Raw genomic sequence first — 14,304 nt, forward strand, 5'->3', positions numbered from 1 at the left:
CTGTCGGTGAAGCTAGAGACATGAAATGATCTGCAGTATGAGGAGGTCGTAAACAACCAAAGGCTGCAAACCTTTGGCTGTTTAACCCTTAGTCTAAATTTGATTCAACGTTGGCACTGAAATATAATAACTGCTAAAACCAGTGCTTCCAGTAGGTCAGGCTCAGGGTTAGACGCAGTGATATTTAGAGGTTAGTCACCATCAGCCATTTTAAATGTAAGATAAGGTACGCCTTATCTTACATTTAAAGCCATGGCCTCTCGTTCCTTCTGACTTTGCTTATTATGTTTTCATCATAGGCAAATTCAGAATGTGATAGTCATACATTTTCATTTCAATGTCTAGAAACTCATTATCCTCATGAGCAGGCAGGAAGGAAACAAACAGAAGAGTAGTGTCATTGCATTATTTTCTCAGGCATGCCTTTGGTTTAAATAAAGATGACTTTTATTTCAGACACATCTCAGTCATGTCATTAATGTCATGTTGCTTTTCTTGCATTTCATAACTTTAATACAAATATTCATATCCGATGAAAGTTCCTCCTGTTATTACAGAGCTGTGATTCTTTCATTTGTTTTCTTTTATTACATAACACATGACTGGAGAATGTAAGAGAAGTTAAAGAAGGATTAGATCAAACAGTAAACGTTGAGCAGTTTAAAGCATCACAGAGTCTCCTCTGTTTATGACTTGGTCTGGGATAAAACAACCTTTGAATTTTCATGTTTACGTCATGTAAGAACATAAATCCCCATGCTGAATCTCCTCAAGGTGACATCAGGTCATCTTGAGGAGGTTTGGCAACAGATGTGTGCGCACATCCGAGGCAAAAAGGTAACGTGAAATGGTTCAACAATAATACAAAAGAAAAAGCAGATTATTTTATTGTCATGATAGAATTCAATAAAGAATATTTAATCAGTATGACTTTTTACTTGGTCATACAACTACTCTTCTGAAGTGGCTAACATGTTATGTACTTAGTATTAGTTTGAATGAATTAGATGATCTCTGTGCTCACTGACGTTTACTTTATGAACTGGAAAAGTGCTCCATTCAACTTCTCCTGCTCTCTGTGCAGCGATGGCCCCAAAGCACATGCATCCCCGCTTATTGCCTATTTCCACTAATTAAGGTGGTGGATGATGTTAGCATGAGGGAGTCCTGGCATCCTGCTTTACCTCCTTTTTTAAATGTGTTAGATGCTTTTCTCCTAAGCTGGCCCTTTTGCCCTCTTTACTGCTGCAGCGGCCTGCTTCTCTAGTCCCCTGATAAAGTGCCTGTAAATGATGCTGTGTAGATCCTGTAGCCTCTGTTTTGTCAGTCTGTCTTCCAATGCTCCCCACATCTGTGTGTTTGTCACCCCAGCATGTGTGCATGAAACAGTACTACATGAAGGCCTTGTTTGACTCTTGAGGCCTGTCCTGTCTATGTGTGTGTTTTTTTCTGCAATTAACTCAAACTCTGTCTAATTAACAGGAAGCTCCGTATGTGATGTACAAGAAAAACTATATGCAGGCTGACGGGAATGACAGATATGAGGGCTACTGTGTTGATTTAGCTTCTGAAATAGCAAAACATGTGGGCATAAAATATAAGCTGTCAGTAGTTCCCGATGGGAAGTACGGAGCCAGGGACCCCGAGACCAAGACGTGGAACGGGATGGTGGGTGAACTGGTTTATGGGGTAAGTGTCAGTCTGCCTTTGTAGCTGAAAGCCTGGAGGGGATAACTGTGTACATCTCTTATCTAGATCTGAATTGTGACCCTAACATTTTAACCCTCGTATTCCCTCATATTAATGGAAGCATGGTAAATGTCCTGAATTATCACACAAGAAAAAGCTTTTTTGGTCAAATGTACTCAGGGTCTGTCTTATTCAAAACAAACTCATACAAGACAGTAGAATATCAAACTTTTAAAAGTGGACTTTGTTTCTTCTTGTCAGCCAAAAGAGTTTCTTTATTCTGTTATATACCAAAAAACATATTATTTTGTGATGGTTATACAAAACAACTACAGAAAACATCTAAAACATTAATATAGCTGAGGCTGGGTAACTTTTGTGAATCTCTTTGTCAATGCTTTAATAATGTGGACTATTGTTTATCATGCAGATGATGGTTTGACAAGATTGGATATTGAGCTTTAACAAGAAGATTGCATTTTTGATGAGACTTCAGATGCTAAATGAATGAATTATGTAAAAAATGTTAAATGATTGACAAGAATTGAATAAAAATCTGTGTGCGGACAGTGTAGGGGCCCCTAATGACTCACCTGTAGGTCCTACGTTTATGACTATTTTATGACTGCCTACATGATTTGAATAGCTCGGACAGGAAGAGAGGTTTAAGTTTAGTCACAACCTCCCCTCAGATGTTTGTCACCACTGTGAGCTGATAATTGATGAGCCTGTCAGGCATTGCAGAGGATCTGATGGAGGAGAATTTAACAGGCTGATTCACATTTCATGGACTGCTTACTTAAGCTCCTCCATCTCTTTCTTTTCAAGCCCTTGCTTGATTCATGTAGGAGATTTGGATGGAGACAAAGACTTTAGCTTATACAAATGCTGAGTGACTCATTTTCAAATGGCAGATTCTTTCTCGCAGGTCTACTATTCAGTATATTCCAAGCTGCTGTATTTCACAGTCTAATCTGTTTCATCCATGAATTCACTGTTTTTTGTTTTTTGGAATTATAAAGCAGTGTGACTTTAATATATAGTCATGGTTATTCTTTGACTCAATGTTTGTCAAAGAAAAAGTCCTATAATTACTGCTGGGTGATGAAATCATCTCAACAGGGGATAGGGATAAAATGTACCTTATTCTTAATTTGGATCAGCCCATCACGCAGCAGACATAGCCACAAGAGCAAGTCAACAGTTTGCAGTTTTAAGTACACATCCACTCTCCACTCCAAGCATTATCTAAGCTACTTTTATCCTTCAAAGATGAGCTGATATTGACAAATCAAAGTAACATAATTTCATTCTATTTCCACTCTTTAGTGGCAGCTCTGCTAGCAGCCCCCCCCCCACCCCACTCACTTCTCAACTTGCTGTTGAGAAGTGAGGACATCTAGGAAAATAAATGCTTGTCAGACAAAACAGTCTACGACTTTTAAGCAGCAGCTCAGCCAGCAGACCACACCTGAGTCCTCATACTCCAGAGACACTAATAACTTCAGACTAGTTTTATAAAAAGAATTAAGGATGCAGCCTTAAAACACGTCTGGTGGCCGACTTGAGCGCTAGTTACTTGCTAGATTCTAAAGCGTTTCCTATAAGCAGTGTCTGATTCTAACAGGAATCATCAATTATCATTAAACTGGTAGCATTAACAAATATATCACAATGTCTATATTGATCAGTACCTTTACTAATCTAACCTAATCTTCATTTAGGATTCATTTGGTGTGTTCTGTGAGACTAAATACCTTTGTGCCTGTTTCCATTTTCACAGAGAGCTGACATAGCCGTGGCTCCGCTAACAATAACGTTGGTTCGGGAAGAGGTGATAGACTTCTCCAAGCCTTTTATGAGCTTAGGAATCTCCATTATGATAAAGAAGCCTCAAAAGTCCAAGCCAGGGGTGTTTTCCTTCCTGGACCCTTTGGCCTATGAGATCTGGATGTGTATAGTTTTTGCCTATATTGGCGTGAGTGTGGTGCTCTTCCTGGTGAGCCGCTTCAGCCCATATGAGTGGCATCTGGACGAGAATGATGAGGTCAAAGACCCTCAGAGCCCCCCAGACCCTCCGAATGACTTTGGAATTTTTAATAGCCTGTGGTTCTCCCTGGGTGCCTTCATGCAGCAAGGATGCGATATCTCACCAAGGTTTGTTGTTGTGTTCACTCTCCACCACCTCTCAGTTGTCCTCGTCATCTCTCTGCATTTTATGGTCCCATGTGTAGCTGCATTTCCATCCTGCCATGGTGCATATAGGTTATTTTGAGCTTTGCTGCTGTCCACCTGACCCCATGCTTCACTTCACTGCACCATCCTCTCATTTCCTTCTCACCGTGCATCTATTTGTTTTCAAGCTGCATGCCGGCAGAGATGCTTTGCATCCACAAAATAACTTATATTCACCATGCTGAGGGCTGTAAAATGCACAGGGGTCATTACATTTCACTCAGAGCAGCTGCTTCCATTTCTCATGACTTTTGGAGGGCTACCGTGTTTTTGCTGCATGTCCCATTTTACGGTCATCAACTTGGTGCATATAATGCATTTTTGTGCAGCACCATGACAGCGTCATGTGTATCCCCAGCACAATGGTCACTCAGTCATCCCCTCATCTCTTCCATCCATCCATCCATATTTTTTCTCATCACTGTTGTGGCTCCAGACTTCTTCAAGGAATCTTGCCTCATTCATCCTTTTCATCCAGGACTTTGGAAGATTGTAAAAACATTGGTTTGTAAAAGCTGTGACACAATGAAAAGTGTAAATGAGTGTGCTTTCTTCTCAAAAACACCTTTAACTAATGTTTATCTTTTGTTTGACAACACACTTGTTTCTGAAAGACAAACAATGAATGACCAGGTCGTGTAAAAGAATTTCACTGTTTATATTACAGATAACTAGCAGATCATTAGGATGTCAGCACAGTTAGTTTTCTTATAAATAGACTGAGACACATGATATCAATGTTTGACTGTTTTGATGATGCTGGCAAAGTCAGGTAGGCAGGTCTGAGGTTACTCTTCTTTGGAGAAGTGCAGAGAGAGAAGCTCCTGCAGTGTAATATATCAGTGACGAAAATCAATTAAGGAGCAAATGAGGGATCTTATTACTGTTCTAAGTAGCAGCAGTTGTTGAATAGAAAATGCTGATTCTATCATTTTGCTGAACAGTTCAACATTTCCCTACAGCAGTTTCCAGATCAATGCATTCACCATGAGAAGATGGGTGCATTTGCTGATTTCTTTACATTAATCATACCTACAGTAATCTGCAGTGTCCTGTCTTTGGCTCCAACATTGTCATTTGCCCAGATTTGTTGAGACAAACTCACTGACCTCAACTTGATGTTATTGTTACTATTTTACCCAAATAAAAGTTTATAGATAAGACTTGAAGATCTGCCACGAATTACAGCCTGTCTGAAACTTTGATGAGGATGATTTTAATTGGCTTTCTGAAGTAAAGACACAATATTGACGACATGAAAGTACTACAAGGAAAGCACAAATACATAAATATGCTACAAAACTATATATTATGCACATCTGCAGTGCAGTGGTGCTGTGAAAAAGGATCCTTATTTGAAATGGGATGTATGCCTTTGTCTGAGCAGCACAGTCAGTGAAATATGTTTATACCAAACAGAAAACTCATATTTAAATACAGTATATGAACCCAGGAAGGCCCTTTGAGATACAGATTTAAAATTCCAGCTTTAACACTGATGTGGAAACTGTAGAGAATAGTTTAAGGACCAGTGAGCAGGATAGCACTATCTGTGTGGCAGACTGGTATGGTTCATCACTCCCAGACTTCAGGAGGAGAGAGGTTGTCATGGTGTTTTTACTTCAGACAAAAGTAAACTTCAGTTTCTGTCCTCTCTGATTTAAGTTTGTAAATGTGAGTGTTACATTCTCCAACAAAAAGGGACATTCAAATTATTTAAAAAAACCTGGACACAGGCTGATGCCAGAAGTAAATATGCTTACTGTCTAAAAGCTGGGTGTTAACTGCTGCTCGGTAATCAAAGACCAGGACCGGCCAAACACAAAACGCTCACACAATAAAGGATCTTTCAGGCTTAGTTTTAAGCCAAAGTTGTCCCTGGATTCAACCCTGGTAATCTTGGATATATCCCTGTCGCTGGTCTAGTTTGGATCAGCTGGCTGCTGGATCTAAAGGATACGCTCTGGTTGGGCTGAGATATTTTTGCAATGTTAAATGTCTCTCACTCGATAAAGCTATAAAAAAAGTATAATTACTTATTATATGAAGTTATATTACTTCAATGAAGCTTATTACAACTTTTCATCAGTTGTAATGGCAACTATAGTGAGTGAATGATTTCTCTAAAGAGTATTTTAGTGTTAGCTTTAAATACAACAGGAATGCAGATTATATTGCATCTCTCGTACCTTAATTGGTAGACACAGAATGAGGAACAAAACACCAGAGACACAGTAGAAAGTGATCACTCTTCACTTTTCCATATGTAGACAGGAGCATGGTGCCCTCATGTATTTCCGTCTGCTCTCAGGTCTCTGTCGGGCCGGATTGTCGGAGGAGTGTGGTGGTTCTTCACCCTCATCATCATCTCCTCCTACACGGCTAACCTGGCTGCCTTCCTCACTGTGGAGAGGATGGTGTCTCCCATCGAGAGTGCTGAGGACCTGGCCAAGCAGACAGAGATCGCCTATGGGACGTTAGACTCAGGCTCCACCAAGGAGTTCTTTAGGGTGAGTGTCTCAGCTGGCTGTCACCCGTGCTGCCGCTGCATAACAAGGTTCAGTCCAACAGTGGTTAATGTTGGCTGAGGTACAGAGATGATAAGTCTCTGGAGCTTTACTCTGGGCTTTTGATTTATTACCTGCCAGGTAATATATCAAATGAATGGAAATAAAAGAAGGACTTGATTGTATTTCTACCTGAGACAGCACTTCTAAAGTACTAATACTACAAAATCCCTTTATTCTTTCAGTGTAACTTTAAACAGAGAATTAAAATAAGTTAAATATCACTCAGTGAAACAGCTTAAATAACATGGAATACATCTGTTTGTAAAGGGATTTAAAAGGTAATGCTTCGGGATGGATATCTGAGATGAGCTTTTCAGGGCAGATTATCAACTCTTCTGCAGATCCCACAAAACTAAACCAAAAATGTAAACATTGTGATGAAGTCCGTTATCAGCTTCAATCCATTTTGTCCAAAAGATTAACTTCCACTCTTACTTGATCAAAATCAAGACTTTCTGTCAACATACAGAAATAATTCAGCTTTTAAACCTCAACTATTATTCTCCTCTGTCTCGTCTGTTATCCAAAAACCAGTAGCCATGACTATATCTGATTAGCCTCTCTGTGCCTCCACTAATATGCAAATTATTTGTTATCTATGCTAAACTAAAGTGCTGCCAAAACAATGCTGCATATAGTCTCGTCAAGGTCACACAGAGCATACATATTTATGACTACTCATTAAAACAGTAATAGTTTTGTGTTAGTTAGAGTAAGCCATTTTAAAATCAGAGTAACGATGGAAAAGTTCTTTTCAAAAGGATATCATCTTGAGTTGTACATTTTTTCGAATTCTGCTTCAAATTTGGTCGATGTTGTTTTTCTGCCCACGTCTTTGAATTCTATGATGAATTATGTGAAATGACGGTCCAGGGTGATTATCAGGCTTAGTTGGTAAAGTAAAACCAAAAACTTTCAAGAGGGGCTACAATATGTCATTATATTTCCAATTTGTGGGCTTCTGTCACAGAACTGAAATCATAAGTCGACGTCCTATTTCTCGGAAATGGAAATGTCATTCACATCCAACGTCCTGCTCTGAGCTGTGTCTATTTTTAGTGCAAGTCCGCCCCTTGGTGTGATTGCCCTGAGTGAGTCTGAGACATTTAATAAATACAAACCCTGGACTCACTTACTGTAGCCCCGAGCACAGTGTGTTGGTTCAGACTCTGCCTCAGTCCACAGAGAATTATAAAATCCAATCGCACAACTCTTACATACTCTTGTGAGATTTACAGGCAGATTTGTGTACACAATACAGTGAGAGGAGAACAGCGTGTTTCTGTCTGCTGGGTTCAGTTATTTGCTCTGTTTAACCCTCACTGTTTTATTGTCCGGGCCATTAAAGCATATCTTGCCGCAGAAAAGGCAGAAAAGGCAGAAAGGCAGAAAACAAAACAAAAGAGAAACATCTTCCTAATGTTTTTGCCTATAGCGTGAAATTTTTTTGTGTGTGTGTGACTGTGGTTAATAAGGGAGAGTAACGATTTTGCAGGAATGTGACCGAGTGGAGACATGTAATGTTTCTATGACCCGAATCGTTTATGAAGGCGTTCAAGCAGAACCGCCTGGTCTGCTATGTCATGCGCCACTGACGTCTGAAAGCATTGAAATGGAGCAATCACCATGATTAGTGTGGAGGAGGTCATCTGTAACTCACTGTCTCCTGCATTGCGACGCTTTCAAACATTACTTCTGAAAAATGTGGCTCTTCAGAAAAAAATATTTTCTGGAGAAGAATAATCCAATGAAGGGCATAGTAGAATTCATTGTTTATATAATTTTAAACTTGCTTCGAACAATGAGCATTAACATTAGTCTAATACTCATGTAGTTTACTCTTTTGCTATAGTTTAATGATGTTTAAAGGGCAGTGTGCTTCTAGCTGCCAGGAAATCAGAAAATATAAAGAATTCCTCTAATACTTACCCCCTGAATTGTCCTTGTTTCTTTTTCACTAAAATGACAATGCTGTTTTGAGATTAGGACTCTTTCATTGTAAAGAGCCAGGCCATATAATAAAGAAAATCATTTCACATGAAATATAGTAATATTAGTATTAGCTGTTTAAAACTGATCATTAAAAAAAACATTTTTCCACACTAGTTTTGGAGGGAAACTTTCTATCAGCTATAATTTATATATATGGTTGTCATATAGGGACATACAGAATATTCAATATTAAAGGGGAAACCAAAGTCTGTTGGAACTGTGCAGTGTTTCAATTTCACCACCTTTGTAGACATAACGAGGTTAGCTTCCTGTTTAACGTAACCAGAGGTTACAAAGAGCACATGGAGACGACCTTAAAATATTTCTTTGTCATGTCTTTTCACCAGCTTTATTAAATTATTTTTTGGGGCTTCCTGATGAATTATTACATTAAAGCGGCTCCATAAGCAGCTGCGGATGTGCTAATCCTCACTGTTGGCAGGATGTGATTAGTCAAAGGTGCTCCTGAGGAGATAATTGACAGGCCTGTAGTGACTTCATCCTGACTGACAAATATTCTGCCTTTCTTCGTCAAACTAAAAATACCAGTGCAGAGGAGCTGCTCAGAGCAGGGGTTGTTGAAATGGGATGATTCAAAGCTAATAATTAATCATGGCTGTAAATACCTTTTAATAATGCAGATCATACAGCATCCTCAATGCAAATGATAGATGAGCATTTTATTAAGATTTACTTTAATGATCTCCACAAGGGGAAATTCACTCTGATAAACATGCAACACACACATAGGCTGTGTTATATACTTATGCACAAACAGGATCCTATGGACATGCACTAACAGAGAGATGTCAGAGTGACGGAGATATCAACTGGTGACCCTCTGGTTCCCAACCCAAGTCCTTACGAGCAGAAAATTGCTGAAGAATTGGCATATTTCTAAATAACGTCTACATTTTGTTGAAAGTGAAATTTAAAAAGTTGTTGAGAAGACATCTCCATTCAATTCAATTCAATTCAGTTTGAATTAGTAAAGCCCACGTACAGACACTTTGCATAATACAAAGATAAACACACAAACACAACACCAACACATAAAACATAATAAACAAAACATAACATAACATAACAGAGAACGATAAACTAGCAGCCAAAGGCTCAAGCGAAAAGCAATGTTTAAGACCACTTTTAAAAGAACTTAAGGTAACGAGTTAAAGCACATCCATGAAGACGTCATATCAAATGTTATAATATACAATCAAGTATTCATAGTTCCATTTTTATTGTTAAAATGAGAACATTCACAAAACAACAAATAAAAACCATTTACAATCAATTAAACGTCCTTTGGGTGCCAACCTCCACCACCAGACTGCTAAGGAGGAAGTTTTCTCTCATGGCATGTGATCGCTCTGTGGCCATGGACACACACTGACATGAATGACATATCTTAATGACAATTATGTAGACATAGAAATCAACTTAAACCCTTTTGGAGCCATGGCCCTTAATGTTGAAGAGGTAAGGTTTAGGAAGTAGAGGGTGTTGATGGTTAGATAGGTAGAGGTCGACAGAGGGATAGAATACTGAAGGGAGATAGATATATTGAGCGGGGAAGTCGACGGAGAGATACTGTATATAAGGAGGGAACGACTTCAAGCATTTATGATAAGCTAGACTAACAGCCACTGTCTATGGGATCAAACTCGCTTTACATATATCAGATACATTTGTGATATTGTGTTTAGATTTAAAACAAACTCTGGAAGAAAGCAAATAAAATAGTACTTTCATTTCAAAATAAAGCTCTTTATTGTCATATTTTAAACACATGATATTCAAATTGACTATTGGCTTTTTTTTTAAGTTAAAATAAATCTAGGACTTTTCCTTTCTCCTAAGATACTTTCTACATCCTGCTGAAGATAACAACTTTGTATTATTCCTTTGTAATGTTTATTCAGAGATAAATGGGGATCAGAATGCAAAGGTTGGAAAACAAAGCACATGTAAGAAGCAGGAACAGGAAGACAAAAGTTGTATTTTTTGGCTTTAATTAAAAAGTGTGAAAGGAATGATTTTCTCTTTAATTACAGCAGCAGGAGTGATGAGCCGTGCTAATATATAGCTAGCCTAATTGGTTTCCCCCAATCTTTAACACACCATGAATGACTTTTAATTACAAACTTCACGATGCACGTAACTAAGATTTGTTCGCAGATAAAAATAAAACAGCAGAACGATTGCACATGCTTTGTTGAGCCTGTCAGCTCGGCTTCAGGATGACAGACATGCACCGAGGGACGTGAATCACTCTCAGCCTTTCAGTCTGAAGCTGACAGATGAACTGGTTGCTTGAAGAATTTGAGACTAGACCAGTTTATTTCCAGGATAGATGAGGGGCAATAAACCCAAATGACTCACTTACCAGATGATAAAGATGGGTGTTGTACCTCAAGTCATTCATTCAAAGTAATTTATTGGATAGTCTCTCACTCAGCTGATAGAGAATAAGAATGAAGACTTTGACAGAACGGACCAGCTCGAGATGAGCCCAGTCCAGACAAGCATGTGTCTTTGTGTTACCCAACATTGAATCGCTGCTTTCACACCACGGTCAGGCCTGTCATCAGCTGTTATTGTCATGTTAACAGTGTTTACATGAACACTCAACTGAACTGAAATCGTGCATATGTCAAGAATGATTCACTTACCAGCCTGAGCCCACAATCCATTACATATCCCTTGAATTATTTATACAACACTGACGTAGATCTGACATAGTTTTTCAGTTCACTTTGATGTTGCCTTTATTTTCTCCAACCAGATGTGATGTGGGACTGACTCACACAACCTCTGAACACAATCTGGATCAAACTGGTCATGCAGGCCTTTTTCTTCTACATCATATACAATAATAAAGCACAACATAAATCCAACTCTTTTCTATATACGGTGACTCAAATAATTATTATCCCATATTCTATATATAAAACAACTAGTATCATTTAAAAAATAAATAAATAATTGATGTCAAATGGACATGATAATGTTACGTGACTTAATGTTAGAAATGTGGGAGAAATCCATAAATGATCAAGTTAACTTAATCACATATAAGTCAAATACTTTACCTTATTTCTCCCTGTTAGGTTGGTGTAAAATGTTTGTCCTGTTTGCCAGAGCTATAATGAACCTGTGAGAACCACTGACAAAAAAACACTTTGAGGAAGATGGAAACAAGAAAAGTTTCAACCCAAAGTTTCCTTCCTGAGGCGCATCTCCCTCCCAGCAGAAGGTCAAATTAGCCCAGTTTGCATCAGCCTCTCTATTCCTCCCCTCTTTTGTAGACAGCTGTGTAGTCACTCTCCCCAGTGACCAGCGATCAGCCTCTCTCTGGCCATTTTTAGCAGCGTACTGAGTGTCAGAGCAGGGCTGAGCTCGGCATGTCTGTAGCCGCTCCAGCTGGCAGCTGACCGGGCCACAGAGGTGAAACCGTCAGTCTGGGAAGAAGCAGGTCAAACGTGCCATTACACAGGAAGCGTTCCACACTTTTTTAAAAGAAGTGACTAGTGCCACCGTACTCTTTATTTAATTGGATTAAAATTAAAGAAATAGCCTTAGATTATGAAGGAATCTATTCCCTTTAAACACCTGGTTGAAAGTGAACTGTTGCTCTTTATTGTCCTAAAAGTAATGTCACCTGGCTACAGTTAGAAAAATGCTGCAGAAGATCCGTACACAATTTTTAAAAGACCTACACACTGATAAAGCCTCTTCTGTGGGTATTACAGAAACACAATCAGGAATGTTGCTAACACACCAACAATATTTGAGATTTAAAAATGATGTGCACTTTTATTAAGTGTTTACTGTATAGTTTGGCAAAACATCTGCTAGGCCAATTGCATCCCAATTTGTTGAAAGATTAGCCAAAACAGGGTAGCACAGATTTTTTTACATAAGAAATGACTATGACCATAACCTAAAAATCACAATTAAGTGTGTCTTGAAAATGTGCCAACATACAAAATGATAAAGAACTACTGACTAAACTTTGTCGAAATATATTTTGCCTTGACACAACCTGTTAATACTTGTACCTTTATAAAATAAGTTAATCAAAAAGAGGATTTTTTTACACTGTGTCACAAGATCTGTTGTAAAACAAGTTGTAAGAGCTGTTTCCATTGATGTAAGACACTTATTATGACACACAGGTCCTGGATTTAGGACAGGTGTGAATCAAGCTCCATCGAAGTCTTTGCACTTTTGTGGTGAGCGCTTTGGTGTAAAAAGGTTTTTGTCTTCAGGCACTACACACTTTATATCAAGCTGCAGAGCACATTCAAAGTGAAAAAGTCAAAGGAATGATCAGATGTTTTTTTTTTGTTTTTTTAAGGACTGATTTGATTGAAATATAAATGGAATCCTAACGTTTGTGACTCCAGCTGTGCCCTGCTGGTAGGAGCACTCTCTGACAGAGAGACGAGGTCACTTCTGACTGTTAATGTTGATAGCAAACATGACCTGCATTTTGTTTCTGCTGAGCTGCCAGATTGTCAGACTTCAGGCTGCTGGCATTAAGCCCACTACCTCCGCTTCAGTGTGGACATGTAAAGGGTTTTACAACTGGACAAAAAGTGTGTAAATATGTTGAAGCAACCTGAGCTGTGATGTCAATGTGAAGTCACAGATGAGGGCATTGCAGATATTTGAGTTGCTTTAAAGAAAGAGTTTTCCATTTTGTGAAATACGCAAAGGGCTTTGGGGTAAAATGCAAAGATTGACACCACTCTTGTGTCTGTGGATTAAGTGTGGAGCATCTAGCTAGATTATGTTGTTCTAGCATGAGGACTATGTTTCCCTGTGTGCAAATTACACATATAAGGTTGTGTAGTTTTGCTGCTTTAATTCATTAAAGCAACATTAAGATACACGTCATTTATTATAACATGTTCTGCTGCCGTCTTGGCCAGGTCACCCTTGTGAGAGAGATATTGATCTCAACAGGTTAAATTATCTGGTTAAATAAAGACTGAATAATAAAATTAAAATGATCATTGAGGAGGGACTTTTTTTTTTCTAGGAACAGTTTCTTTTAACTTGTTTTAATCCCTGACATGTATTTATGTATCTATAATTATTTCATATGTCAAGGAGGTAGCCAAAAGACATAACTGTTGTACACATGCACAAAAAATTAAACATAATTATTAATTTGTATTTTTTTCAAACGGTCCATAAACCTAACATAATCTGGCTAGCTGTAGCTCCACACTGACATGTGAGTGATGTCTATCTTGTTACCTAAGTGAGCAACTGAGCATATTTCCCAGAATGGCAAACTTCCTTTTCCTCTGAACCCCGGCAGCTCACATTGAATGTTTGAGATTTGATGTTTGCATTCCTAAACTGCTTCTGTCTTTTCTTTGCAGCGCTCCAAAATAGCAGTTTATGAGAAAATGTGGTCATACATGAAATCCGCTGAGCCCTCAGTGTTTGCCAAGACAACACCTGACGGGGTGGCCCGGGTACGAAAGTCGAAGGGAAAGTTCGCCTTTCTTCTCGAATCCACTATGAACGAGTACATAGAGCAGCGGAAGCCCTGTGACACCATGAAAGTGGGCGGGAACCTCGACTCGAAGGGTTATGGTGTGGCCACACCGAAAGGCTCTGCATTAAGGTGGGTGGGATATTATAACAATATTCTCAATGTTGTTATAGTATTCCACCTACCCTGATGTCTCCTTTTGAAATCTTTATTTTTTACTTAATTCTTTTTCCAAGTGTATCACTAAGTGAACAGTATTTAAATCTAATCAACATGTTCAGCCATTTTCTGTTGTGTCCGATGTAT

At 38.7% G+C, this 14,304-nt stretch overlaps 1 protein-coding gene across 6 annotated transcripts in view; it reads left to right on the forward strand.

The window, feature by feature from the left end:
• gria3a (glutamate receptor, ionotropic, AMPA 3a) overlaps positions 1-14,304 on the forward strand; it is a 77,466-nt gene that overhangs the window by 52,323 nt on the left and 10,839 nt on the right. For all 6 annotated transcript variants that reach the window (XR_013780090.1, XM_079355653.1, XM_079355650.1 and 3 more), the window contains exons 10-13: positions 1,483-1,689; positions 3,473-3,846; positions 6,236-6,434; positions 13,883-14,130. Coding sequence is in view for 5 of the 6 variants with exons in the window: in XM_079355653.1 (XP_079211779.1) it covers positions 1,483-1,689; positions 3,473-3,846; positions 6,236-6,434; positions 13,883-14,130 (1,028 nt within the window). In the remaining variant the exon portion in view is untranslated. The remainder of the gene's footprint in view (positions 1-1,482; positions 1,690-3,472; positions 3,847-6,235; positions 6,435-13,882; positions 14,131-14,304) is intronic.

Source organism: Symphodus melops (assembly GCF_947650265.1).
Source record: "Symphodus melops genome assembly, chromosome: 11".
NCBI classification, from domain to species: domain Eukaryota; kingdom Metazoa; phylum Chordata; class Actinopteri; order Labriformes; family Labridae; genus Symphodus; species Symphodus melops.